Genomic DNA, 26,835 nt, shown 5'->3' with positions numbered 1-26,835 from the left:
TTTTATTTTATGATTCTAATAATATAAATTGGCCAATGGCTCAAAATGGTATGGCGATCCTGGTCCAAAAAGACGAGGTCCACTGAGGAAAAGATAGTCGAAAACAGAGTTTACCTGGGAAACCGTTCTTGGAATGAAATCCGCTAAAATTTCACCTGGAAATTTGGACCGCAGAAACGGTAAATTATCTATGAGACGTTTACCTGCCCATCCCTCCCCTGACAAGGGGACCTTGTGGTGTTTTATTTAAATATTTTAAAATTAAACACACCTCAAACAGCAATATCGAAAATCACCCAATGTTGACTCCAATCAACAGGGATAATAAAAATCGTAGCAGCAACCAGGAAAGAGAAAAAAAGCCAGCTCCCTCAGGGTCCCTTCAGAAGCGGGGAAGGGGGTTTCACAAGGAGAGCCAGAGCTAATTTGCTATGACAAATGGCTTTGTCTTTTAAAGGGTGCCATGGGATTCCTTTTTAGTTTTACGGCAACAGTCGCTCCCATTCTCATATTTTAAAATAAGAAAAACAGCATTGGAAAGAACTGCCAGGAACAAGAAAGAATGGAATTATTTCCCCCCTTAAAAAAAAAATCCCTTTTGTACAATATTTTTCCAACCACAGAGAAAAGATACTATCAACTACAGATTATATTAATATATTCCTATAGTGGAAAAGCATCTTAACAAATGGCTCAGGGGGGAAACAGTAAAGCATCCCCTGTACCCCAATTATTCCACTCAAAAGTGTAGCCTCCCATGGATTATTTCAATTCTATGCAAAGACGCCAGGCGGTTCTGATCGCTGTCTCCCACCTAAGGTCTACTTGGACTCTCAGAGCTGGAAATCATTTGTCTGAGGCTGGGGCCAGGTCATAAGAGTATGATTTCAGAGAGGTCTTGCAACCCAAGTTGCATAGATTGGGTTTTTCTTCCTCAGTCCCCTCTGACCAAAAAGGCCTGGTGCTCCTGTAGCATTTTGTGGAATAGCAAAATAGGCCGGCAAAGGCTGCGGCTCTGCTGCCCCCATGTGGCAGAAAGGCAGAATGGTGCTCTCAAAATAATTCACAGAGGAAAGAAGGCTTGGCAACACCACACTTCTAGTGCCAGACCTCTGAGGTCCAGACCTGCTACTCAAAAGGAGCGAAAACCAAAGAGGTGCTTCCACTGTCATGGGAGAGGATACTGGGAGAACCACTGTCCTTCGCTGGTCCAACAAACCAGCGAGACAAAACGTGCAGGGATGCTGAGTGTTCCGTGTGGTCCTGTAACTGGAGCAATTTGGGAAATTTCCCTCATTGCTCCAAGGATCTGATCGGCATGGAAGACAGAGAGTTGTGTGGATAAAGGGGCTCCCTTGTCAATATCCACAAATTTAGTAAGCCTTGATCAAAGTCTCCCTAACACTGCTTCACACATCACTTTAGAAAGACTGGAACCTTGTGTGGAAGAAGACCCCTCTCTTGACCGGAGGTCTTTGGTTTGCTTTCCTGCCCCTCTTCCTTGGAGCAAATTAAGATGCTCTGGGCGGGGGTGGAGCTCCTCCTCCCTTTGGTCACCCAGCCTGCCTGCCTGCCTTCCCATTTCATCTGCTCTGATCCAGCAGGGAGCGAGGAAGAGCCTACCGCATTCCTCCCCGGGTGATCAAAACACCAGAGGAGACGAGCAAGTGGGAAGGTCTTCCTTGCCGTTCTGCAGGAAAATGCAGGTGACCTCCTTTCTGAACAGCTGCAGGGATCCCTGTGTCAGGGAGGAATATGTGGACTGGATCTCAGCATATGCTGACAGGTCTATAGGTGAGCGGAAGTTTAGCTATCTCATTAGGTTTCTCCCAAGAGAAAAGGCTCCTGGAGCTACGAACCCAGCGAGGATTAAAAAGCCGAACCAGCCCCGGAGCTCACCTCGGGGTAGGACCACTCTGGTGAGTAATCCGTCACCATGAAGAGGCGCCCACTTTGCTGGAGCATCCCGAGGGTGCCTTGCGTGGCGGCAGCTGACACCACCTCCGTCACGTGCATGTACGCCATGGCCCCGGCCCCGTTCTCCGTGCTGCTGAGGTGCAGGTTGGCTTGCTGGGGGCTGCAGCACGGAATGCACATCTCTGCCTGGCTGTAGGAAGCCCGGCTCCCATCTTCCGCCTGCGAAAGCCCGGCGCTCTCTCCCGATACCAGCTGGTGCCCGTAAATGGTGTTGTTTCCACCTTCCACCGAGATGAAATCATTAATAAGGTCGGAAAACTGGTTGCTAAAGGAGATGTCAAAGTGGTCCAAGCTCAGCTCCATGTTGGAGGAGTTGTTTAGGCCTGGGTGGGCGACAGGGTAGAGGCCTTGCACCATGTTCCCCTGGAGGATGGGCAGGTTGCTCCCGTTCCTCAAGGTGCCGTTGGCTTCGGGCTGCATATAGTGCTCCGCGTTGCAGGTCTGGAGGTCCCCTGATTTCAGCAGGTTTTCATTCCCTTCTGCCTGCGGCGAGGTCTCCATGGGAACTTCTCCTTCCGCGGCCATGGTCTGAAAGTTTGCCTGGAACTGCATGAGCTGGAGCGAAGAGCTGGATTCGATCCGGGCCTCCACTGTGCCATTGCAGTTGGAGGTGTTTTGGGAGGAGGCTTCCGTCTTCACGTTGGGGAGCCCGAGAGAGTTGACAAAGGACCCGCCCGCGTCGCTCAAGTTGCCGTGGGTGTTTTGCTCCAGCGGGAGAGGTTTGCTCGCGTCTTGTAGGAAGAAGCTGGGGGACGGGGTCTGATGGACGTGGGGACTCTGGACGGCCTGGTTGAAGCTGGAGGAGTAATCCTTGTTGGAATCGATTGCGCTGAAGTCCATTTGCTCCAAGGTGGTGCTTGGGCTGAGGCCTCCTCCCGACGGAAGCAAACCGGAGCCGGCGGTCAGGGTGAGCGAGTTGGACGACGAAGAGGAAGAGAAGGCCTCTTTGGACATCTGCTGCTCGAAGGACGTGTCCTCGGTTTTAATTTCCTTGGCGAGGGCCGTGTTGAAGTTGAACCCACGTTCCGTCGTGGGCGACTGCCTGACGTTGGTGCCGATGCCGTCCCCTTTGGGGCCCCCTCCTCCGTACGTCTGTCCCTGTTTGGGGTTGTTAAGGAAGCAGTCCGGGTCAAAATTCATGGTGGTTTCCGGGATCTTCCTGCTGCTGTCGAGCGTCGTCGAGAGCACCAGCTCTTCCGAGACACTGGCGGGCAACATGGAGAGACCCTCCGAGCTGCTGGCCGTGGGGAAGGCAAACTTGTGGCCATCTGAGCTCACAGCCAGGACCAGTCCTTGCGCCGCCGTGTCAGAGGCGAGGAGGTGCTGATTCGGGCCAGTGGTGGGCGACATGGTGTAGACACCTTCGCTGGTCACATCCGACATGAAGACCGTGGCGCTCTGCGACAAGTTGCCCATCACGGAGGCCACGGCCATGTTGGAGACCCCGGTGACGGCCGGGCTGTCGGCCACGTCGGGATCGCTGTTCAATCCGCTGCTGATGGACACAGGAGAATTCTGGGTCGTGTCGGGGACTTCAACCTGATTGGTCGAGGAGACCTCCGTGCTGTTCTGGTGGAGAAGCACCGGCTTGGCCACCTTGCCATTCCTCTTCTCCCTGCTGGAGGACTTGCCGTGGCTGTGCTCGTTTTTGCCTTCGGAGACGTCGTTGTTTTGCACCTCGGAGTGAGCGCTGTACCCACCCGACCTCGGTTCGACCTTTGGTGATATGATGCGGTGTTTGGCACTATTGCATTTGTGGTGCACGCTGCTACCTGCGCCTGGGCCAGAGGAGAAAAACAAACGTAGGTTCATTAATGGGGACACAAAAACCAGCCTGAGATTGCATTGCTTTTTCCCTGTGCCCCGACCCCAAAAAGGTAAGCAACCTGAGTCAAAGCAGATTGTTCATTTTAAGCATGGCTGTAAACAGGGTTAGAGGACGCCCATAGCGTGTTTAGGAATCAGGCTACTGAGGGCTAAAGGACTGAACTGCTGCTCAGAGGATGGGATTCAACTGGACACCCTCCTTTAGGCTGTCCTGTTAACTCCTGCAATAGACAGGCAAGCCTGAGGCCTCAAGATAGGCCAGACTGTGCATGCACATGGGCCGTCTGGTTTTCTGCCCTTGCCAAGTGAAATCTGTGTGCTTCTTTCCCCTTTGTTCTCTATCATGATGCAGCCAGAGATGTTTCAAAAAGATGTTTGAAAAAGTACAACATTCTCTGGGACTTGTTCTATGTATTTATAGACCTATTCCCCAATCATCTGTTTTCTCCCGTTATTTTGTTTGTTTATTTTTTATCTATTTCATACATTTATTCCAGCCGGATCCATCCTGTCTGCCACATGGTATTTATAATACTTCAACCTCTAGTTTTGCTAATTTAAAGGCCTCCATGGCTTTTTAAACTTCTGTTATCTTTCCCTACAAGGGACCCAGGAGTTAGGAATCATGCTAGAGAGACATGATGATGGAGCCAGAGGAGTGTAGTGGTAAAGAGTGGCAGCTTCTAATCTGGCGAGCCAGGTTCGATTCCCCGCTCCTCCTCCACATGCAACCAGCCAGGTGACCTTGGGCTTGTCGCAGCCCTGATAATGCTGTTTGGACTGAGCAGTCTGGTCAAAGCTCTCTCAGCCTCCCCTCCCTCACAGGATGTCTGTTGTGGGGAGAGGAAGGGAAGGTGATTGGAAGCCCCTTTGAGACTCCTTCAGGCAGTGAAAAGCGGGGTCTAACAACCAACTCCTCCTTCTTCTGGTATTTACATTTTCAGGGCTTCTTTGTTCCTGCATGCACTGGTGCATCCTGAGATCTCCTACCCCAGGCCATCTAATCGGATAGAACAGTGTTGCCATTGTAAAACTTAACCCAATTACAGAAGAGGCTTCTGACAGACGTTCTCCAAGAAATAGCAGCGGTTTCCTTTTGCGGTTCATATTCAACCTGGATTTCTGTGAATCTTCCAAGTTTGCTCCCAGTCTTGTTAATTTTGATCAGTCCTAATAAAAGTGTTGTTTGGATTTTTTTTTCTAAGAAAGTGACAGGGCTGGCTGTTGTTTTTTTTTAAACACGTACTCCGAATGCTAGTTTTCATGCATGGCAGTCAAACTGATTAATGAAGAATCTTTTAGGGAGAAACTGTGTAATTTCCAGGTATGACAACAGGTAGGACAACAAATACAGTTACAAGAAATACAACCCGAGGACGGGGAATATAAGATTACGAATCTAATCGGAGAGAGTGTGTGAGTGTGTGCTCACTGTACCATCTGATATCTCACCGATAAAATAATATACCCTAATTCTCTTCTCAAAGATTGCTGCCCGATCCCGTGGTGGGGAGGCTGCATTATGTGCTTCTAGATGCTCTCCATTGTCTGCCACTTTAATCAACCCTAATACTACATGTGAAAGTCACAAAAGTGTTTGAGATTTTCAGGGCCGATTTACCCATGTAGCACATGCACTTCCAGGGGCCCTGCGCAGTGCCTTCCCTCCATGGATCAAGGCTCTCTTCCCCCCTCCCCCCTTTTTAAGGACAGTGGCAGTGATATCCCTTTTCACTGTGGGGGGCCTTTGCACCCCCAGCCTGGCTGCTCCTGCAGCAATTGTACTCTGCTAGGGCCCTAAAAATCCTTAAACCACTCCCGGAGATTTTGGTTAAAGGCTTAAAAACAAACAAAGAACTGCCCGACCTCTCACAACTCAAAACTACAAATGCCTATAATTGCACACAGAGGAACATTAGTGTCTTAGTGTTCATGTGCATGCATTTCTGAGGCATGGTGCATCCACCTCCCACTTGGAGATTAAAAGCCAAGCCTTACACTGATGCTCTTGATCCCCAGACACGTAAATTAGATGGAAGAAAAACCCAGCTGTAATATGTTGGTGCTTGAGGGAGGGAGTGGATTTTTTGCTCCCATATGTTTCCCCTGGATCTCGCGCTCCCATGTGGCTGCTTAAACCCTGAGTAGGGAATAAGGCAGATACCTGTACTATGCCTGTCTTTTTTCACTATCAGGGCTTAAAGCAGCCATGGGGGCTAAGAGTTCATCCCTTTACTATGGCCCAGGTCTAAACCGTTATTCCCTCCCTAAATGTTTACCGATCCTGGTGGGAAGCACAGCTGTGCCCCTCTTGGCATGATCCGCTCCATTCTGGCGCTCAAGGGAGTCTGAGCTAGCACCAAGCTTAGCTCTAGAAGTTTCCCCAAGATGTTCAACCCAGATGCAGAATCTATACCATGTCTCTAAACAGGGACCAAATTAGTTTTGTGAACGGTTTGAAGCAGAAAAGGGGCAGGCAAGAGGTAAGAAGACAAAAGCAAAGGGAATCTATGAAGGGGCACATAACCTCTACCCTCTTAAGCACTGGGAAAATGTCCCATCTGAGCTGCAGTTTCAAATTTTTATGCGCACAACCGTGAAGACTAGAAATGTTACTTTTAAAAAGAAAAAAGTTCTGCAGACATACAAACCACAGGGTCTAGGCTGAGTGATGAAGAGCAATAAAGTGTATCCTTAAGCAAGACAATAAAACCAGAGTCCAGTATCACCTTTAAGACCGACAAAGATTTATTCAAGGCGTGAGCTTTCGAGTGCAAGCACTCTTCGTCAGAGCCCCGATACTCCTGCTCAGTCAGTACAGCTTTCTTAGTGCTATGGCGAGCCCAAGGTCACCCAGATTGGCTGCATGTGGAGGAGTGGGGAATGGAACCCGGTTTACCAGATTAGAAGTTCGCACTCCTAACCATTACACCAAGCAGGCTCTTATCCTCCTACTGGACTACTTCACCTTCCCAAAGTCTGCAATCTCAAGGCTCTGTCCCCAAATCCCTAGGAATTTACTAAAACAGAATTAGCATCCCTGCCTACCTCTCTGTCGATGCTTGCCTGCTCTGCTCCTGGACTAACTCCCAAGTCTGTCTATTGCGCACCTGACAGACCCTCCACCACGGATTTCCCCCTCATTGCAGCCTCTGCAACGTGACCAATGGTCTAAACACCTGATGAAATTGTTCTTGGGCTGTACTGCAGGCAAGATGGACCACTCTGCCATGGAAAAAATGTCTCTGTGAAGAGCATACTAGAAGCTAAGAGGATTGTGTCCAGCCCCCACCCCCAAATGGGACAAACATTCCTGCAGACAATCATCCACATAGTCTGCTGAATTACAGTCCAGGAAAAACTTCCCCACGAGGTGAACTGACTGTATAAACTGGGTCATGGGGCTGCATTGTGTGGCAGGAGCATTCTCAGCTGGGCCTTTACAGTCTGCTAAGCCTTGGGCATGTTGGTGGACTTGGGCATTTAAGTGACTTCAGCATCCCCATTGTGGAGGGAAGAAGTGCAGAAAGCAAAAGCTGGCCAGCTGCATAACAGCCTGGAAAAGGGGCCGGTGTGGCAAAACCCTGCTGATTGGCAGCAGAAGTGAGCTAAGGCCTCCACAGGTTACCTTGCCGGATCAGACCATCATATCCATAAGTCGAGCATCCTGTCTCCAACAGCCAATCCTGTCCCCTCGTAACGATCTTCAACATCTGACATGCAGAGAGACGTTCCTGGGCCTCAGCCTCAGCATCTGTCTGCAATGCCAGTTCTCAGCCTCAGAATCTACCGGATTGCAATTCAAATGATCCCCAAGCAAGCCTAGGAAGTATTTTGCATGCTGCTGATGAAGGGGATGCACTATCCACTTGAGCCTGGCAGCTTTCCTTCTGAGCACAGTATGCTCTTTCTATAACGGAAGGCTCCATTTACGGCACCGTGTCCGACAGCCCCAGCTGGATACGTCCTCCCTCACAACACTCAGCGTGTTGCGGAACTCTACAACGTCTCAAAACCCCGAGAGCGACACCGCATAGTTCTCTCCGACTCCTTGGTGCGTTCCGGCCCGACCCCAAAGGTTACGCTGCTCACCCAAGTTGCCAGTGCAAAGGCAATTGTGCGTCCGAGGCTGTGGTTTGGTCTGGTGACTGTCCAGGATCTGCTGCACCAGCTGCTCCACTGAAAACCCCGAACTGCTGTTCCCATTGCTGCAGGTCCACTTGATGCCATGAACTGTGGAGAGAATGACAGAGGGGGCCTGTCAGGGACCGTGCAGCAGGCGATGGGCCAAAGCTAGCCCTGGAAAGGGAGTCAGAAGCATCCAAGGCTTCCCGGCTGCTTGCAGATCTCAGGCTGTGTACAGACCACATGGAATCATGCCCCCCCTTCCCCTTCCCATTAAAGGCACAGGCAAAACAAGATAAGAGTCTCATGTCTTGTTTCTCCCGGAAATGCAAACTGCAAGCCCCCCCCCCCCCACTGCCTCCGTTTGCCTCGGGGGTGTGAAGGGAAGAAAGAATGTGCTTCAATCCTTCGCTGTTTGAAACTGGCCACATTCGAGACAAAAAAAACGATAAAGCCCGTTTTTAAAGGACGTGTCTTTTTGTCCTTTAAAAGAGTAATCATAAAGCAAGGCGCCTGGTTTCAAACAGACCAACCGAGTGCAGGTTGAAGGATTCACTGCACAGTTCGAGATGCAGTTACTCCCATTTAAAATTGCTGGCTTTAAAGGACTTTAAAAGGGTGTAACCCTTTTCAGAATCGTCCTGTAAACTTCTTTCTTCTTCTTGTGACCCCGTGACAAACCGAGGCTGCCCAGGCCTGCAAACAAGACGGGCAATCTTTGTTTAATCTGTTTGGGCCGTAAGTTTTTGATTCAGCCTGGCCTGTCCCTTGATAGCCAGAAGGGAGAGAAGGATGCTCAAAGGAAGGCAATAAGTCTGATGCGGCCAATGCTGTGGTCTTCCTGCATCCTAAGGACAAAGCTATTTACTTTGGGAGAGATGTCTGAAGTTGCCTTTACAGTCCTGCCCTAGGTCTTTTTGAACCAGATGCACTCTAGAGTTGCCTGCTGGCATGTTATTGCAAAGAGAGGCCGGAAGATCCTCCTGTCTTTGTATGCATGTGAGACGGGAGTCTCAGCAACAGAGCTCCCAGTCCTTCTTAAAGTTCATGGGCAACCCCAGTTGGATCAGTACCAAGGACAGAGGCTTGAACCTCCGTCCACTCCCATGTCATTTTCCTGATCTGAAGCAGCCTTAGGAAGTTATTGTGTCTCCTGCTGGGGTAAACTTAAAGGTACCTTCCCAAGGACCGGAACCAATGGGATGAAATTAATGCAAAAGAAATTCTTTCTAAACATCCGGAAGAAGTTCCTGACAGTTAGAGCGGTTCCTCAGTGGAACATGCTTCCTCGGGAGTTGGTGGGTTCTCCATCTTTGGAGATTTTTAAGCAGAGGCTGGAGAGCCATCTGACGGAGAGGCTGATTCTGTGAAGGCTCAAGGGGGTGGCAGGTGACAGTGGATGAGCGAGAGGGATGTGAGTGTCCTGCATAGTGCAGGGGGTTGGACTAGATGACCCAGGAGGTACCTTCCACTCTATGATGATTCTATGATTCCCCTTGTTCCTGAATCCTGATCTTAAGCAGACCTCTAACGTTCCTGATGATTGATTTTTTTTAAAGGACCACACAGAGATCTCTGTTCAAAACCTCCCAGTGTCTCATCCAGTTTGGTTTCTGGAGAAACAGTATGTGCCTCTGACAAAGTGTGGTCTTGCTCAAGAAAGATTTTCATCCCAATACATTTGTAAGTCCTTAAGGTGCCATAGATCCTTTTTACCCCTTCTTCTTAAGAAGATGAAGAATGCTCCCTGTCTATGGAAAAAAATAACTTTTTAAAAGGGGCAAAAAATGGATGGAAAAATGCCAGGACATTGTTGTTGGCAAAGCAGTTAACCATGAAAGCAAACAAAACCTCCTTAAAATAGTGTCAGCTCGAACTAGGGATGGGGGTGGAGTTACTGACGTCACAGACACTAGCCAACAGGCCCTAGCTAACAGACACCACACTACACATAGGCATGTCCAATGAATTATCCTCTGCTTCCAGCCTGGGAGAAGCCGTATTGTTTCCCATAAACAGCTTGAAGCATCCAGCAAACCCACAAAACCTACTTGATCATAGCTGGGGCGGGGGAATTGTTACATGGGCTGCGAGGAACTTTCTGATCCCCATTACCGAAGCCTCACTTGTTTTGGCGTTTGCCCTTTGAGCCACCTATATAGCACCCTGGTTTCCTAGCCTCTGACTCCAGATTCTGTATTGAGATACCTGAATTGCCTGGCAGATATCCCTGGGGGCCTTTCTGGGGGATCGTTACCTTTGGAAAGTTTCCTGCTGCTGCTACTGCGGGGGCGTGCGTGTACGATTCTGGCGCTTGCTGTGCATTCCGGATTGGATGCCAGAAGTTTTGAAAGCGCATGGATGTAATAACCCACATCGTTTATTTCTCTGAGTTCTGCTTTTGCTCATGGTCAAAGAAGTTGTGTCATTTTTATCCTGAAACACTAGACACAGCTACAAAACCCACTTGCCTAGAGGCAACAGGGCAATTTGCCATGGGCCATGAATGCTACCAAGGACAGCGATGTCCAGTCATTTTAGGCTGCCTTCCAACCCCCCCTGCCTTGTCCTTTCTGGCTACAGATTCCCTACCCTGATTCTGATATCAAGCCAGGTTGCCGGTTCCTCCGACGGGCTTCTGGTGTCGGTGCCGCTGCTCCCCCTTCTGTTGTGAAGGTTATAAAACGAAAAGCCACTGAAGGGTGACAGATTGCAAGGAGAGAATTTCGGCTTGCTTAATGTAAATTACCGACTGTCTTGGCACATCCAATATGCAGATTGTCTCGCTTTTCCTTGCACGGCACCCCCCCTCCCCTTAAAGAAACCCTCCTCTGAGCCAGTGAGTTGTTAGCGCTGAATATAAAATACTATCAAGATGGCTTTTAACATGTCACGCTCGGCTTCCTGACACATAATGAATCAGCGGGAAGGGAGGAGGGGGGGTGAGTGCATTATGAAGGCAAGGTTAATAAAACAGCAACCCCACCCCCCTCAAAGGGTAAAATATCAAAACAGCTTTGAAAGCACACAAGATTCCATTTGGGGTCATCATGCGGGGGATTAGACAAATAACTAAACAAACAGACAAAAGAAAAGGGGCCGGAGCCAAACAGAATCCTTTTAAGATCCATTACATTGCTCTGCAGACGTGGAGGTGTCTGATTATTGAGGGACAGGCCAAGCTGAATCAAAAACAAACAACGGAATATGGAAGAGACCTCTCACCAGAACTGGTGTGGGTGGGTAGTGACTAACTGGGACACACCAGAGGGCTCAACCACACCTGATCCTGGCAGTTTTGAGCACAGGGTCCCTGCATTGAATTAAAAAAGAACTGTCCTGAATGTGGGGAGAACTGACCTGCCCCATGTGGACAGGCCCGCTTCTGGCAGAGTCTCCAAACAATCTCAAGCAGCCCTCACTCTGTTCCCTGTCTATGAAAACAAAATTAATAGAAGTCTAACTCAGGGCAGAATATAAGTTATGTTTGACATACATCAGGGCCTGATGCCTGACCTGACTCGTGTTCAAATTTAGAGCAAGGGCTAACTTTTAAAACTGTGGCCCCACCTTTTCATTCCCAGGATATATGGAACAAAAGGAAAGAGCAAACATGGGTGAAAAAGACACAGGAGAGAAACACAAAGCCCTTCCTTTTCCCCTTGCAGCATTTGGAACTATACAGGGTGCCAAAGATGTTTTCAAAGGCTTTTAAAAGTTAGCCCTCTGCTCTAGTGTTTGACTATGAGCTGGGTTAGGCCCTTCTGTCTCAACACACACAAAAAGTAATAGATTTTGGTCCTCGGTTATTCCATAATGTGGGACTGGTGGTTACCATAGTGCCCACTGCTGTGTTTTCCTGGCTTCAATTCAGTCTTAACTTGTTTTCATATCCTTGGAGCAGGAAGTGATTCCTTAAGAGACATCACTTTGGGGTCTGCAGAGAGCATTTGCCTGGGAAAAGCTACCCTCATCACAGGAGGTTAATTTCCTTGGGATCTCTCCATTTTTTCCCAATGGTGCCTCATAGCAGCCAAACAAGAAGAGGGTGGTAATGCCCAGGTGAATGCATTGTCGTGACACCCTCCACCATATAGGATAATTCACTTTCAATGTGCTTTGGCAGCTGGATTTTCTTGTGCGGAACAGGAAAATCTACTTCTAAAGTGCATTGAAAGTGCATTATCCTATGTGTGCGGAATAGATCTTTAAATGTTTGCAGGATAACCATGGCAGGGAAGCCCACTTGTGAGTGAGGCAAGGGACCCCAGAAGGGGTCCTTTGCCTCTTTTCTCTACCAGGACCCTACCACAGATCAGCTTCTCAGTCCAAAGCTGTTCTCTTTCACTTAACTCAGATTGCCACTAGTTGTTAGGAGCATCTGAGTACGAGAAAGCACACTCCATGGAAGGAGATGTGAATGCCTGAGACCTGCTGTTGCCAGCCCCCAGGTGGGACCTGGAGATCTCCCAGGATTACCTTCAGACTACAGAGATCAGTTCAAAACAGCAAACAACAAAGAGGGGGGAGGGAAGAAAATCCAACCTGGAATAGAGCTGAGAACCTAAAAAGGTTAAGAAAGCGGCGACTTTACATGATATATAAACGTAGGTCATTTAAATGTTATTTATGGAGCTCCATTTAAATGTTATTTATGGAGCTCCATAAATAACATTTAAATGACCTATGTTTATATTTCATGTAAAGTTGCCGCTTTCTCAACGTTTTCAGGTTCTCTGCAGAGATCACCTGGAGAAAATGGATGCCTGCATCTCCATGGCGACCATCCATTCAAAATGGCAGGTTTGGTCCTTTATCACCCCCCCCCCCTCACACACACACACACATGGACACAAAGTCCCTTGCTTGCTGACAGAAATGAAAGGCACACTTCAAATTTTTCTCAACTCAGTTGGGTGAAAACTTCATTAGAGTTATTCTTTCATAGCCAGACACCCACAAACAATTCAGTTCTCCTGTGTCCACCACCTCTCAGAGACGAAGGCGGCCCAACATCTCTTGTGTTAAGCCCAGGGACAATTTGAGATCTCTTCCCCACAACGGCCTTTATGCAACCAAAGGAAGACTTCATTCTGCCGGGAGACACTGCCTTATAAACCAAGTCAGGTGAAACCCCTCCATTTGCTCATAAATTGCAGATGGGAATAAAACATGGCGGAACACTTCCATTTAACTACAAAAGACAATTAAGAAAAAAAATTAGCCGCCTGTTTTTGAAGGTACAGTGCCTGCGATGTGATTCCGTTAAGCTGCTCTCATCAGCTCCGTCCGAGCGCACGGAGGAGCATCTTGCTAACAGCACCCAGCTGGGCTTGCTTTACATGAACGGTGTGGGTTTTCTCCTCTCACGGCTCCATCCCACGACACTCCCCTTGACAGAGGAAGGTCAAACCCTGTGAGAAAGGTAGGGTCCCATGGGAAAGGTTTGCAGGACTTCTGCGGTGGGTTTTTGTTCTAAATTTATTATTCTTATTTATTAAGCTTATATCCTGCCGCTTTCCAAGACTTGCGGCAGCTTACAACATAACCCCTCCCCCCCAAAAAAACAATTCCCGTATAAAACCCGCTGGAGTTTTATACTTCTGGTGTTCCACAGGGCCTGCAAAATGGAGCTCTTCCACCAGGTCTACAGTTGTGGCCACGGCGGTAAGGAAGATTGGGTTGGGCCCCCCCTGGTGCCAGGCAGCACCTAGGCCAGGTGATATCGATGGCACCCTCTTTCCACCCCCGTTATCAGATATTTTTTTTAGGGGATGGGTGTTTATGTAATACTGCCGTGTTTCTGTGCTGCTGTCGTTCTGTTTTTTGCGTCCTGTATTTTAACTGGGTTTTGATTGGGGTTTCAGCTAAGGACAATTGTAACCTGCCACGAGGCGATCCGTTAAGGTTGGGTTTTGTTCCTTTTTTGGTTTAGGAAATAAATTTAGCAATAATAATAATTTCCACGGTTCTCTAATGTTATTGTTGCTATTGTGTTAATGCTGTTGTTGTCATCACCTGATTATTGCTATGAATGGAGTTAGCTGTATCATTTCCTGTTGCATGTAAACTGCCCTGAGCCCTCGGAAAGGGAGGGATATAAATACAACAAATAACGACTGTTGTTTGCAAATGGACTCTTTCTCCTGGTGTAGACAAGACGGTCCCATTGTGAATGAATGTTGCCTGTGATATCCTTGCCCCCCCCAAGATATGGAGTGATCATGTTGTACAACATTTGTCAAGTAATTACACAAACGCCACAATCCTGTTCCTTCCAAAGGGAACCAGCCCAGGGTATAGATCCAAGAGGATAGCAGTGTTGGTCTGAAGCAACAGAAGACAATTTGAGAGCAGCAGCATGTAGCTGAGGATGCGTCCCTACACAAAACATTATTATTATTATTATTATTATTATTATTATTATTATTATTATTAGATTTATTTCCCACCTCTCCCAACAGGCTCAAGGCGGGTCACAACAACTAACCCCATTAAAATTTCCATTAAAACATCAAACTACTAACATGACGGCTAAAAATCCCATCCCTCCCCCATTGTCAAAGGGGTGAAGAGGAAAGGATGGGGAGATTAGCGTACACACCGACTCTTGGGGGGGGGGGAGCGATGTCCCTGATTCGCTGAACCCAGCCTCAACCATAGACCTGGTGTAAGAGCTCCGTTTTACAGGCCCTGCGGAAAGCTGACAAATCCCGCAGGGCCCACAGTTCACCCAGGAGCTCATTCCACCAGGTAGGGGCCAGGACCAAAAAGTCCCTGGCCCTGGCCCTGGTCAAGGCTAGGCGCGCTTCCTTCGGGCCGGGGACATATACCTTTGTTGCTCTTCAAGATGCCACCAGATCATACTTTGTCCTTCAACCCAGATCATGTATATTTTACCTCTGGAACTTCTCCCGACTCGTGGAAATGCAAGAGAGCCCATCCCTACTCTCTGGTGATACTACTCAAAAGTAAGCACTCCACTTGGACATCATAACGAACTTTGGAGAAGAATTGCGTCCCCCTCTTTAAAGAGCAAAACAAATCCCCACTAGCAAACCCAGAATTGGAATATACGCATCAGCATTTCTACCCAGGATTTGGTGGGAATGGTACAAAATGTTCCTGGGCTATATCCTGGCTAAAACATCCCCTAATTAGCTTCAGCTCCTTCAGATTGAACACTCTGCCTTAATTGAAAACCAGACATCTAAGATCAAACAGCTGGTAGGATCTAGTCTTGGGAGCAAAGCCTGGAATCTTATGAGACAATTCAGGCCTCGTTTCCGGAGGCGTTCTGCCTTCAACCCACATAAGAAACAGAATTCCTGGCAAATTGACCTGCTATTGTAATTCCCGCCAATGAACAGAGGCACTTTATCCCTGGATGTCACCTGCAGAGGGACACGAAATTTATTTATTATTTGATTTATCGACTGCCCTTCTCCGCATCCAAGATAATGCAGTGCACTGACAGTTATTAAAATAATATTAAATTATGCTGGGTTTTTAAAATTCCGCATCATCAAGATGGAAACTGAGGGGGAAAAAAAGATACTAGCTTGCTTGGAGGGCCTACAATGCAATCCTATGCAGAGTTACTCCTTCATATTTACTTATGTTTGAAGATTAAATCCAGGAGAATCTATTTAGCTATTGAATACTGCTGGTTGGGAAGGAAGCATCAGGGACTTGAGACATTGGGTAGGATCTTGGTTTAGGTTGGAGCAGTGGTTCTCAACCTGGGGGTCAGGACCCCTTTGGGGGTCAAATGACCCTTTCACAAGAGTCGCGGCAGGGCAAGCCAGGGTGTGTGTACCATCCACACAACAGCCTTGCGGGGTAGATCGAGCTAGAACGTTCGTCTGTCTGGAGCAGCGGAAAAGAGCGAGATCGGCATGGTGGGAGAAGAGGCAGAACTGAACTGAGAAACCCCGGGACAAAACCAATTTAGATACAATCCTGAACAATGGATCTCCACCCCATTGGTCAGTTTTTGTTTAATTTCTATGAAAGAACACTTGCATAATTTCATGGCTGGGGGTCGCCACAACATGAGGAACTATATTAAAGGGTCGTGGCATTAGGAACATTGAGAACCACTGGGTTGGAGGAAGTTCCTGCAAGCTAAGGACACTTCCTCCAATTTAAGTAGCTCTTCCGTCGGAGGAACAGTCAGCGACTAAAGGCGCAAGCAAAACTCCTTTGACTGCTGGAAGACTTCATCCAAATGGCGCGTCAGGAAATATGCTACTGGTTGGCAGTAGTAGTCCAAAAACCTCCAATCAGGAGCAGTCTATCTGAGCAGTAAGATTTTGGAACTTCACCAGCAGTATCCTGTTCCCATCAGGTTTGTGAAGGGCAGGAAGACCTGAAACTTGGGATCCTGCCCTGCCCTTTCCAATTACTGACCTGATTTGACCTTTGGAAGCAAACGGTCACTCCCGGTTGCCACCCAAGCACAGAAGGGCTGTACAGCAGGGATGGGCAAACTGTGGCCCTCCAGATGCCCATGGGCTACAATTCCCATGAGCCCCTGCCAGCGAACGCTGTACAGCAGGGATGGGCAAACTGTGGCCCTCCAAATGTCCATGGGCTACAATTCCCATGAGCCCCTGCCAGCGAACGCTGGCAGGGGCTCATGGGGATTGTAGCCCATGGACATCTGGAGGGCCACAGCTTGACCACCCCTGCTGTAGAGTATTCTGTTTCCCTCCTGGGCAGCGCCCACCCCCTCCTCATATTTCCCCCCCCCCCAGGTCATTTGCATTCGAGGCCCTGTCTAACTTTCCCCCGCCGTCATTTTCCAAGCTTATTAAAAATGTCAGAAATGATTTGTTCTCTCTTCAGATACATGGTTATTTATCAAGAGGTTTTCCTACAGGGGCAAATTACTCGAGAGGGGTGTTTCCCCAGACTGGAACAGGCTGATCTGGGGAAACACAGCAGCACCAGGAAGGAATACTGGGGGGGGGGGGGGAAACGAGGAGAGAAGGAACTGTCAGACACAAAGCCTTTGGGCATGGGGAAGACCACGGGCGGGGGGGGGGGGGGAGAAGGAGGGAGGAAGAAATCAGAGAACAAGTTAGCGGTGCTATGTCAGAGAGACTTGTCGTAGAAACAGCCCACCGGCGCAACTGATACGAACAACGCCTACGAACTCTCAAGTGAGCTGTTCTCCACCTTGCTGAACTTTCTTCCCTTCCCGAATCAGACTGGGGAGCATCTAATGCGGCACAGCGCAAGGTGCATCTCCCTGACAGCCCAATCCACCAGCCGAGCTCTTGCTTATCTGCAGCATGCAACAGCTGCTCCCAGGCTGACAAAACAAGCCGTTTTGCTCCTCGCTTCTCCAGCTCTTTTGCCGTCTCTCTTTGCCGTCTCTAGTCCAAACACAGGCAAAGTGCTGAGCGGCACCAGGCAGCGCATTTCTGCCTTCTGCCAGTGGACCTGTTAATTTTCCTTGCCTTTCTTCTGGGCCTGACTCCAGGCCCCTTTACAGTCTCTTGCAAAGCCCTAAATCCGACGTCGTCGGCAAAATCCAAGCACCTGCTTCGTTGCGGCACACCTGGGATCCGCAGGCACCGTGAAAACCGGAAAGGACAACAGCGGAATCTGCCAGCGCCTGCTAAGCACTTGCCTTGGGCAGAGACAAGCTGCCCTCTCTTCCTGCTCCAGTAGTGGCCCCTCATGGCTATCACAGTTTGTCACAGTAGCCAAGCCAAGAATGACAGACCGGGATGGGAGATGCAGGCGACCTTGCGTTTCAGTGGCCTGAGACCCAAGATAGTCTTTCCCCAAGGAGGGATGGTTCACCTACCCTTCCTGAAAACAACGCAACAAAAATCAGAGTCCAGGGGCACCTTTAAGACCAACAAAGATTTATTCCAGGCGTGAGCTTTCGAGTGCAAGCACTCGAAAGCTCACACCTGGAATAAATCTTTGTTGGTCTTAAAGGTGCCACTGGACTCTGATTTTTGTTTTGTTGCGCTGCTTCAGACCAACACGGCTACCCACTTGAATCTGTCTTCTGAAAACAAGGGACAGCTACTTGTGTGGCCCCTGTGTTGCAAGATGGGACAAAACTTCCAGGAAAACCCCAGGATTTCCCTTTTTTTAAAAATAAAAGGTTTTTTTATGGTCTGCTTCTAGCCTGAGGCTTGTTTTATGCTGTTTTTTTATGGCTTGTTGATTATTGTTCATTTTTAATGTTTCTTTGAGTGGATTGTTTGTGAGCCTCTTTGAGCAGGTAGCACGTGCCTTTGTAATCAATGAAGAGAGCTCTGAGAACACCCTGGCGCCTGTTCCTTCTGTTGATCCCAGTGGCGGAAATGATGGGAACCCAGACGGGTCTGGGGAGGAACTTCCAATTTTCTTTGTCTGCTCTTGGGAGTTTCAGAACAATTCTCACCCTCTGTCCTTCTGAGAATAGGCAGGAAACATCCCCCCCCCCCAGGCAGCCTTGTTCTGAGGATCCAAGCTAGAAAGATTTGACCAGTGGGCTGTAAAAAATATGTAACCTATTTTTGTTTCTATCATTCCAATTTACTGAAAGAAATGAATAACTTCAATAATTAATATCATTAATCAATTAACAAACGGCAAGATTAATTAAATAATCAACACACCAACTAATAATATTAATATATGAATTAATAATTACAATAGTCATAAAATAATTAATATCAATAATATTAATTATTGAAGTTATTCATTTCATTCAATAAATTGGAATTACACAAAACAGAAATAGATTACATATTTCTTTCTTTCAATAAATCTGAATTATACATAGAAAAATAGATTACACATTTTTATAGCCAACTGGTCGAAACTTTCTCGCTTGGATAATTCCATCCGACCAGCCTTCTTCTGTACTTGCTTTGAGGATCGGCAAAACATCCTTGGTCAGCAACCTTCTCTTCAACCACATGATATCTGATGCGTTGTACCATGGACTCATTCACACAATCTGCACATGTCGCTCTCTGGATGTCTCCCTCATCTGTTGGTTCATGACTTGGGGCCGAAGCAGATACATGATGGTACCCTTATGTCTGCCACAAAGACGCCATTGCAATTTTAAAGTCATTTTAGAAGGCGTCAAGGGAAATCGACCCTGCAGGGCAGTGGGCTGAGGGACTCTTGTCCTCCTCTGGATCACCTTCTCACAGTCACGGCTCCTCCCATGGCTGTTTTGGTACTTGGAAAGGAGTACAGCTAGGGAAGCAGGGGCTTCTGATCCCACGGCATTCAGGCCTGGATTCTCACAGCAGTTTAAAATGACTTTAAAATGACAGCGGCTTCCTTGGGGCAGCCATGAGGATACAGTCATGTCAACTTCGGTCCTCAAAGCCTCCATTGAAAAAGAGAAGAGTTGGGTCGTATACCCTGCTTTTCACTTCCCAAAGGAGCCTCAAAGCGGCTTACAATCCCCTTCCCACAACAGACACCCTGTGAGGTAGGTGGGGCTGAGAGAGCTCTGACAGGACTGCTCTGTGAGAAGAGCTCTATGAGAACAGCAACTAGCCCAAGGTCACCCAGCTGGCTGTGTGTGGAAGAGCGGTGAATCAAACTTAGCTCTTGAGATTAGAAGCTGCCACTCTTAGCTACTACATTAAGCTGGCTTTCTCCCCTCCCCAATGTACTCGATGCAGCGTAATGGGTCAGTCGTTGGTGCTTGATTTATGACGGTTCTTCCACACAGTTGCTTTCGCCACGTGATGCTGCATGCATGGTAATGAACATGCATGCCTGCACGGGAGAAACACAGAGACTTAGAATAAAACTGCAGTCTAGTATGCCACAACGTACATGTAGAAATGTCTCAATAAACTCAGGGGCTCTGTGTAGGATCAGGCAGTTTGCACATGGGTCCATGGCTTCACATGTGAGGCTTTTGTTTTTTATGTCAAGTCTGAACATTTAGAGAGAGAGAGAGACACGGACGGACGGACAGAGACAGAGACAGAGACAGAGACAGAGACAGAGACAGAGACAGAGACAGAGACAGAGACAGAGACAGAGACAGAGACAGAGACAGAGAGAGAGACAGACAGAGAGACAGAGAGACAGAGAGACAGAGAGACAGAGAGACAGAGAACAGGAGAAAAATGCCTGAACATTACCTGTGATGGAAAAAAGGCAGATACACTATTAGAACCGAGATAAATTTCATACTCTGACCAATGATATCCAGGTAGAATTTGGGTTTACACAAGACTGCAGCACTGCCTTGTGACAAAGCCGCAATTCTCTTGTTTGCCACACGGTGGCACTAAGTGACCAAAGAATTAGGGCACCTTCCCAGCTTTGATATGAAATAAAAGCTTCTGTAGTTAGGGGTCACCCCCGCCCCTTTTAAATATTCTATAATCACTAAGATTACAGTCTTAAGAATTATGTCGGATGTTTCAGGTCTGTGCTTTGAATAATTAGGAGAAAGCAAGAACACAGTGATTATAGATTACTGACATCGAGTAGAATTCGCAGGAAGTATAAGTCTGCTTTGATGCATAGAAGGACGGTGGGAGGGAGAGAATTGTCATTGTGTACGGCGCATTGAGCAGCCCTCTGGAAGTTCTTGCCCCTGCGGCTTTCTTAACCCTAAACAATTTGATGTAGGACAGCTAGAGGTTGCCCCATTGGGACATCCCTGCAAATGACTTGTCGCTGAGTTTTCAGCCATCAGTTCAATTCTGGGATCCCAAGAGTGGATATCTTGGGTCAACATAGCTATTTCTCTTTTCACTGGGCACATTTGTTTGCTTGTAAGAGTTATCATGTGCATTTGGAATGCTGAGCTGGTAGCTTACGCCAGGGGTAGTCAACCTGTGGTCCTCCAGATGTCCATGGACTACAATTCCCATGAGCCCCTGCCAGCAGACGCTGGCAGGGGCTCATGGGAACTGTAGTCCATGGACATCTGGAGGACTGCAGGGTGACTACCCCTGGCTTACCCCCTCAGGAGTCAATCAATCAAATCAAATAAATGCCAGTTCTTTAATGCAATTCCGGCACGCACGAAACCTGCTCCTAAAACTGCCGTGATCCTGCGGAAAATTGTTATCATCGCCGTCGTGTCCTGCACGAAGAAGCCTGAGCTGTCACTGTGTAAAGGGACCTCGTCCGATTCTTGTATTCATACAATATTTTAGCAATTTTTCTAGAACCCCGCAAATCTTTCCCCAGCCGGTGTGACCTGTAGTGAAATCCTTCATGCACGAGAGTGCCAATGGGTTTATACGCGCATCAGGACTACAAATTCCACGAGGCTGTGCAGGCAGGAGCAAAGCCCGCATGATCAATTAGTAGCGGACCACGAAACAATTTTGAAATATATCAATTTTTGAAAGATACCACATATCAACCCTGCTTCGCTTCTGAGCCCTGATGAGGTGGGGCTATGCCACACCGCCTCCCCATGCAAAGCAACCCGGGAAAAGTCACAAAGAGCAGGTTCTAAAGACAGCCTCCTCTTTCATCATAGCTACCAGGGATGTGACCCAGGAGAGGAGCTCCAAGAGCTGCATCAGCAGCCCTCTTGGTCGCGCTTTGCAGAAGGGGAACCTGCTGCCACGGCTCTCCCAGATCTCACCGCTCAGCTGCTAAACACTGCCAGTCACCTGGCACAACTACAGAGGGCTAAATTTGACGTTGCTAATCCCATGTCCACTGCCACAGGCCTCCAAGGACAGTTTGGAGGCTATGGATTCATTGGGTCACCGCCGGAGCCAGCCTTCAGTCTCATTCCCAACACTAATCAAGCCCCAGGACTGGTAGCCACACTGGCTCATCTTTTTGTGACTCTTTTGGGTCTCTCCCATCCTTTTCCCCCCTCCAACCCTACCTCTCGCTTGCCCTTCTTGTCAAAATGCACATGGTAAGCTCCCCGAGGCACAGCCCACATTAACCCTCCTCCCCTCTTATGCAAGGCCAGGCACTCTTCAACACTGAGTAGAAATAACGTCTTGCTTTATAATGGCAGCCTTCAGTTTGTTTCTTTATTAATGTAATCCAGCCTCTTGTCTTCCAGAGGCCAAAGGCACCTGCCGCAAACCTTGCAAGGAGAGAGAGGGAGAGATTTCCTTCCAGGCAAGCTTCTTCCGCCAGCCTGGAAGAAAAGCCACTGCAAGAGAGGCTATAAATCCCCCTCGAATCCGTCCCCGAGGAGGTGGCATATGGGCTTGGTAATTAAGTGGCTGGCAGAGAGGTGCAGCCGGGTCCCTGCCATAAGAGAGCTATTTCGAAAGCTCGGACGCAGAGGGGAGAAAAAGAGGAGGCAAATCTCACCTGTTCACCTTGCCTTTCAAAGGTCTGAAGGCATAAAAGGCCTCATAATGAAAAAAAAAAAAACACCAGAGCTGCCTTATGCAACAAGTATATATATTTTTTTTCTGAAAAAGGAGATGGTTGCGGTGGGGAGACGGAGGAGAGAAAAGACCCTCGAGCGTCAGGCGCTCTCCACTAGGCCAGGCACCACACTCAGATTCAATCACTGGCTGATCTCCTCCAGGGCAGAGAAATTTGGAAACATCAGGAAATCAAACTGTGACGCCTGCGATAGAATGTGATTGATGTAAAAATGTGAGGCGGCTAATGGGCTTGGCTTCAGGATTTAGCAGCACGCTCCGCTTGGAACCCGATCGGAGGCCAGCCTGGCGAGGAACACTCCTGGCACTCCCCAAACGTGCTCAGCCAAGCGCCACGCGTTTCCCAAATTCCGACCCGAATCTAAAGTGCGCCAACCCTCCCGCACCCCCTCCCCCCCTCCCCGCGCAATCCCGCTTTAAACTCCGAGCCGCATTTCCAAGGAAGCCTTTCCCAGGATGCGCATCTATAAACAGGGACGTGTGCATGCATAAGCAGGCTGAATAATTGGGCAGAACTTTGCGCTTCCCTCCCAAGGCATAAAAGAGATTTACGGCTGGTTTGGTGTCGTTCGCCCGTCGTTTCCCTGACGCACTGCAGATTTTCAACCCTGCTGCCATCTTCTCCTCCTTCCATGCTACCTCGCAGCCTTTGGACCGGGATCAGTGAGGCCCCCCGAAAAGTTTCAGTGCAGTTTCCGCCTCCCATGGGGCTGATTTGGACCATCTGTTGAAGGTCAGGGCCGTGTGTGTCGGAATGACGCGAGAGAAGGCTGTTATTGTTTTTTCTGCATAGCGATAGCCCTGCGGATGCTGTGGCCTACGCCGGGAGCAGGAAGAGTGCAGAAGGCAGGACTGAGCCCCCGGTTCAGAAAGCTCGGGCATCGTAGCTTCTCTTTCTATGCAGAAAAACAAGGCTGAAAAGAGAGGCTTGTTGACATGTAGACAGTGCCAGGAACAGCCATCCTGTGAGGGACTGGAGGGAACCAGAGAACCAACAAGGCCTTGGAAGAAGCCAGGAAGAAACGGCAGGCCACGCTGTGGGCCAATTTTGGCTCAACTACCTAGCAAACCATATTGGTCCTCCTTCTGGGGACTTGTCAAGGATGCCGGCTGGGCTAATCTTCTAGGAGAACAATCTCATCATCCATAGCTGTTCCAGCACTTCCTTGAACAGGTGTTCCCCAGCTGGTTACTCAAATGCTGCCCCTCGAGTGGGGCCTGAGTTGACAGACCTAGAGCTGGGGCATCTGCCAGGGTCCAGGGCTTCTGGCAGGGTCCACTGCCACTGACCCCTACCTCCTCTGCTACCCACCAACATGCCCTTCCCTTCGCGGCTTCACCTCCTGTGGTCCTGGCTGCCTGAGCTGCCCAACAACAAGACAGGTGACTGTGCAGGTGCTGCCAGCTGTGCTCCTGATGGCTCCCGGCCACGCGCTTCACCCAGTGCTGTTGAGAAAGGGCATGCAGGTGTCCCACAGGTGATGGCAGAAAGGGAGATGTGAGCAGAGGTCCCGATGGTGATAGTGGGAGTTGGGTCCTTTCCACCCACAGCTCTCAAAACCTGGCACTGGTCTTGGGATAAGGACAAGAAATCCCAATGGCGGAAGGGGAGTGGGTCATGTCTGGAGCCAGGGTGGAACTGAGGAGTTCAAGAGCGTTCCCTAGCTCTTCAGACCTCGCTAGTGGATACCAGACCGAGTTCCAGTTCACTAAATGGGGCAAGTTACATCCCTGACCCCTCCCTCCCTGCAACTGTCCTCAGGAGTCCGGGAGGGAGAACAGATCTGAACAGACAGACGCTCCCTCCTGCAAGCCTCGGCAAGGGCCTTGCCTGGTTCTGCTCGGCGCCACCCGACAAAGCAGCCGCTGTCTTTCCCAGCAGTCCCAGCGCAATCCCGAGCCTCACAGAAGGTATTCCTCCATCCCCGGCGATCGTGTTCTCAAGGTTCCAAGCAGTCAACCCCAGAACTCATTTTGCAAACATGGTTATGGGCCCAGCAGGAGTAATGGAACGGGGGGTCGCAAGGACAGCATTGCTTTCAGACTAAATTGACCATTGAGAACGAGCTGCAAATTGGGGGGGGGGGGGAAGGATGGGGGAGGGGACTCGTCTCTGGGCCAGCTCCGTTGGGGGTCTAACAGAGCTGCAGTCGAGGAGGGGTTTGGCCTGGCTGATTCCCAGCACGGCTTTGCCGACAGAAGGGGCGATTTCTCCCGCTGCCAGCCTCTTTTGCATTCTGCAGCCCGTTCCTGCCAAGAGGGATGCCTTGCTGCTCAACCGATGCGCGGTTCAATACGGCCGCTATCTGTATGCAGCGGCGAGCGGCTCTGGAAAGATCTGCACACTTCAAACAGCAGGCAGCTGTGCGAGAGAAAGATGGGGCTGAAAGGAGGCAACCCGGCCCCCCGGAGGGGGAGGGGGAGGGGGAGGGGGAGGGGGAGGGGGAGGGAGAAGAGTGGAAGAGGCGGGCGACAAGCTGACCAGTTTGCGGCTTTGCAACGGCACGTTTGTCATGGCAACAAGTTTAAACTTACAGCGCAGGCAGACAAACGTCTGCCGGATCAATTTATTTAAAAAAGAAAGATTTGTGGGCAGAAACGGAGGCAGGCCCTGGGACGCCAGGAGCACAGCAGGTACATGTACACAATGACTCGCCACATGGGATTATCCCTCCGGCTACCTCACTAGCTCCGCGCACCGAGCTATGCTTTTTATGAACTGTGAAGCGGCCCAGTGTGCTTTTTGTGCCTGCTGAAGGTGCAGATAGCCTTGCCTCATAGCCAAGCTGCACAGGACAATGGGAGGCCCATGCTCAGCGATCCCAAGCAAGCCTCCCCCCCTGTTTAGACCAAGACTGGTAGGGGAAAGAGGGAATAAATACCCTCCCTCTGTGCCCTTTCTATACAGTCGCTCTGAATTTGCCGGAAAGGCACCCAGCAGTTTCATTGGGGCAATTTCAGGCTGGAAAAACAGCTGATGGGGGGGGGGAGTTAACTTGTATTCCCTTCTTCTCCCCATGTGCTACAGCCCTGACGTAAATTGGGTCCCTGCCCAGCTGCTATTGAAGAAGGAAGGAAGGAAGGAAGGAAGGAAGGAAGGAAGGAAGGAAGGAAGGGAGGGAGGGAGGGAGGGAAGGAGGGAGGAAGGAAGGAAGGAAGGAAGGAAGGAAGGAAGGAAAGAAAGAAAGGAAAGGAAAGGAAAGGAAGGAAGGAAGGAAGGAAGGAAGGAAGGAAGGAAGGAAGGAAGGAAGGAAGGAAGGAAGGAAGGAAGGAAGGAAGGAAGGAAGGACGGAGCCTGAGATATGGAGGAGGGAGACTGAGATAGGAAGGAAGGAAAGAAGGAAAGAAGGAAGGAAGTTAGGAAGGGAAGGAAGGAGCTTGAGACATGAAGGAGGGAGACTGAGATAGGAAGGAAGGAAGGAAGGAAGGAAGGAAGGAAGGAAGGAAGGAAGGAAGGAAGGAAGGAAGGAAGGAGACTGAGACAGGAGGGAGGGAGGGAGGGAGGAAGGAATCCAACCGCAGAACCCTAAATGTCTCGAGCACTTTGATCCAAACAATAAAAGTCGACAAATACAATCTCACTGTTGCATAGGCAGTACGAGGGAAGAACCGCTACAAAAGCTCTTAAAATACACAGCCTTTCTCCCAGCAATCCTCAGTATACTGGCACCGTACCACAGATCCCCTTCCCCTCAAACAAGACCTCCGTCTGCAATCCTCAGGGAGTTCTGTGCCATCTTCCTTTTGCACATCTTGGGCACTGGCTCTTCAGCGACACACCAGCTGCATCCAGCTGCAGACTCTGCCAGAGGCCCACCCCCTCCCACCCCGTTGCCCCGTATCCCAGCCCGGCATACTCACACATTGGTTTCAGCTGGCCAATCAGCTCCTCTTTTGTCCATTTGGCCCACTCTTTCTTGTCGGTGTTGATGGAGCAAAGGATGGGGCCGCACGGCTTCCCGCAGTCCTCTATGGCGGGTACATTCAAGTAGTGCACCAGCACGATGTCGGGGTTCTAAAGGGAGAACGGCAGGACAGGCATCAGTTTGTTATTATGACCACAATTGCTATAATGAATAGGAAAAACATTATTTATGCAGGGGTAGTCAAACTGCGGCCCTCCAGATGTCCATGGACTACAATTCCCAGGAGCCCCTGCCTTTGAGTCAATAAAAGCTCACGAGAAGGTCTGCAACTGGGGAAAAAGACAGTGGAACTAAACAATGGAAGAGGTATAGGTAGAATCCAAGGGCTGGAAGGGGCCATGCAGGCCATCTAGCCCAACCCCCTGCTCAATCCAGGCTCAGCCTAAAGCATCCAGAAGAAGTCTCCGTCCAGCCGCTGCTTGAACACAGCCAGTGAGGGGGAGTTCACTGAGTCATATGGAAGGGTGGTATAAAAATCTAATAAATAATAAACAAATCATAGAATCATAGAATTGGAAGGGGCCATCCAGGCCATCTAGTCCAACTGCTTGCTCAGTGCAGGATCAGCCTCAAGCGTCCAGGATAAGTCTCTGTCCAGTCGCTGCTTA

At 49.3% G+C, this 26,835-nt stretch overlaps 1 protein-coding gene across 9 annotated transcripts in view; it reads right to left on the bottom strand.

Moving 5' to 3' along the window:
• CAMTA1 (calmodulin binding transcription activator 1) overlaps positions 1-26,835 on the bottom strand; it is a 619,127-nt gene that overhangs the window by 41,160 nt on the left and 551,132 nt on the right. For 8 of the 9 annotated variants that reach the window (XM_077312347.1, XM_077312336.1, XM_077312339.1 and 5 more), the window contains 3 exons: positions 26,163-26,316; positions 7,897-8,037; positions 1,900-3,755 (listed from right to left, as the gene is read on the bottom strand). In XM_077312347.1, coding sequence (XP_077168462.1) covers positions 1,900-3,755; positions 7,897-8,037; positions 26,163-26,316 — 2,151 coding nt within the window. The remainder of the gene's footprint in view (positions 1-1,899; positions 3,756-7,896; positions 8,038-26,162; positions 26,317-26,835) is intronic. The other variant, XM_077312341.1, reaches the window with a different exon arrangement.

This window comes from Paroedura picta, chromosome 15 (genome assembly GCF_049243985.1).
Source record: "Paroedura picta isolate Pp20150507F chromosome 15, Ppicta_v3.0, whole genome shotgun sequence".
Classification (NCBI taxonomy): domain Eukaryota; kingdom Metazoa; phylum Chordata; class Lepidosauria; order Squamata; family Gekkonidae; genus Paroedura; species Paroedura picta.
This window is presented reverse-complemented; position numbering and strand designations above follow the sequence as displayed.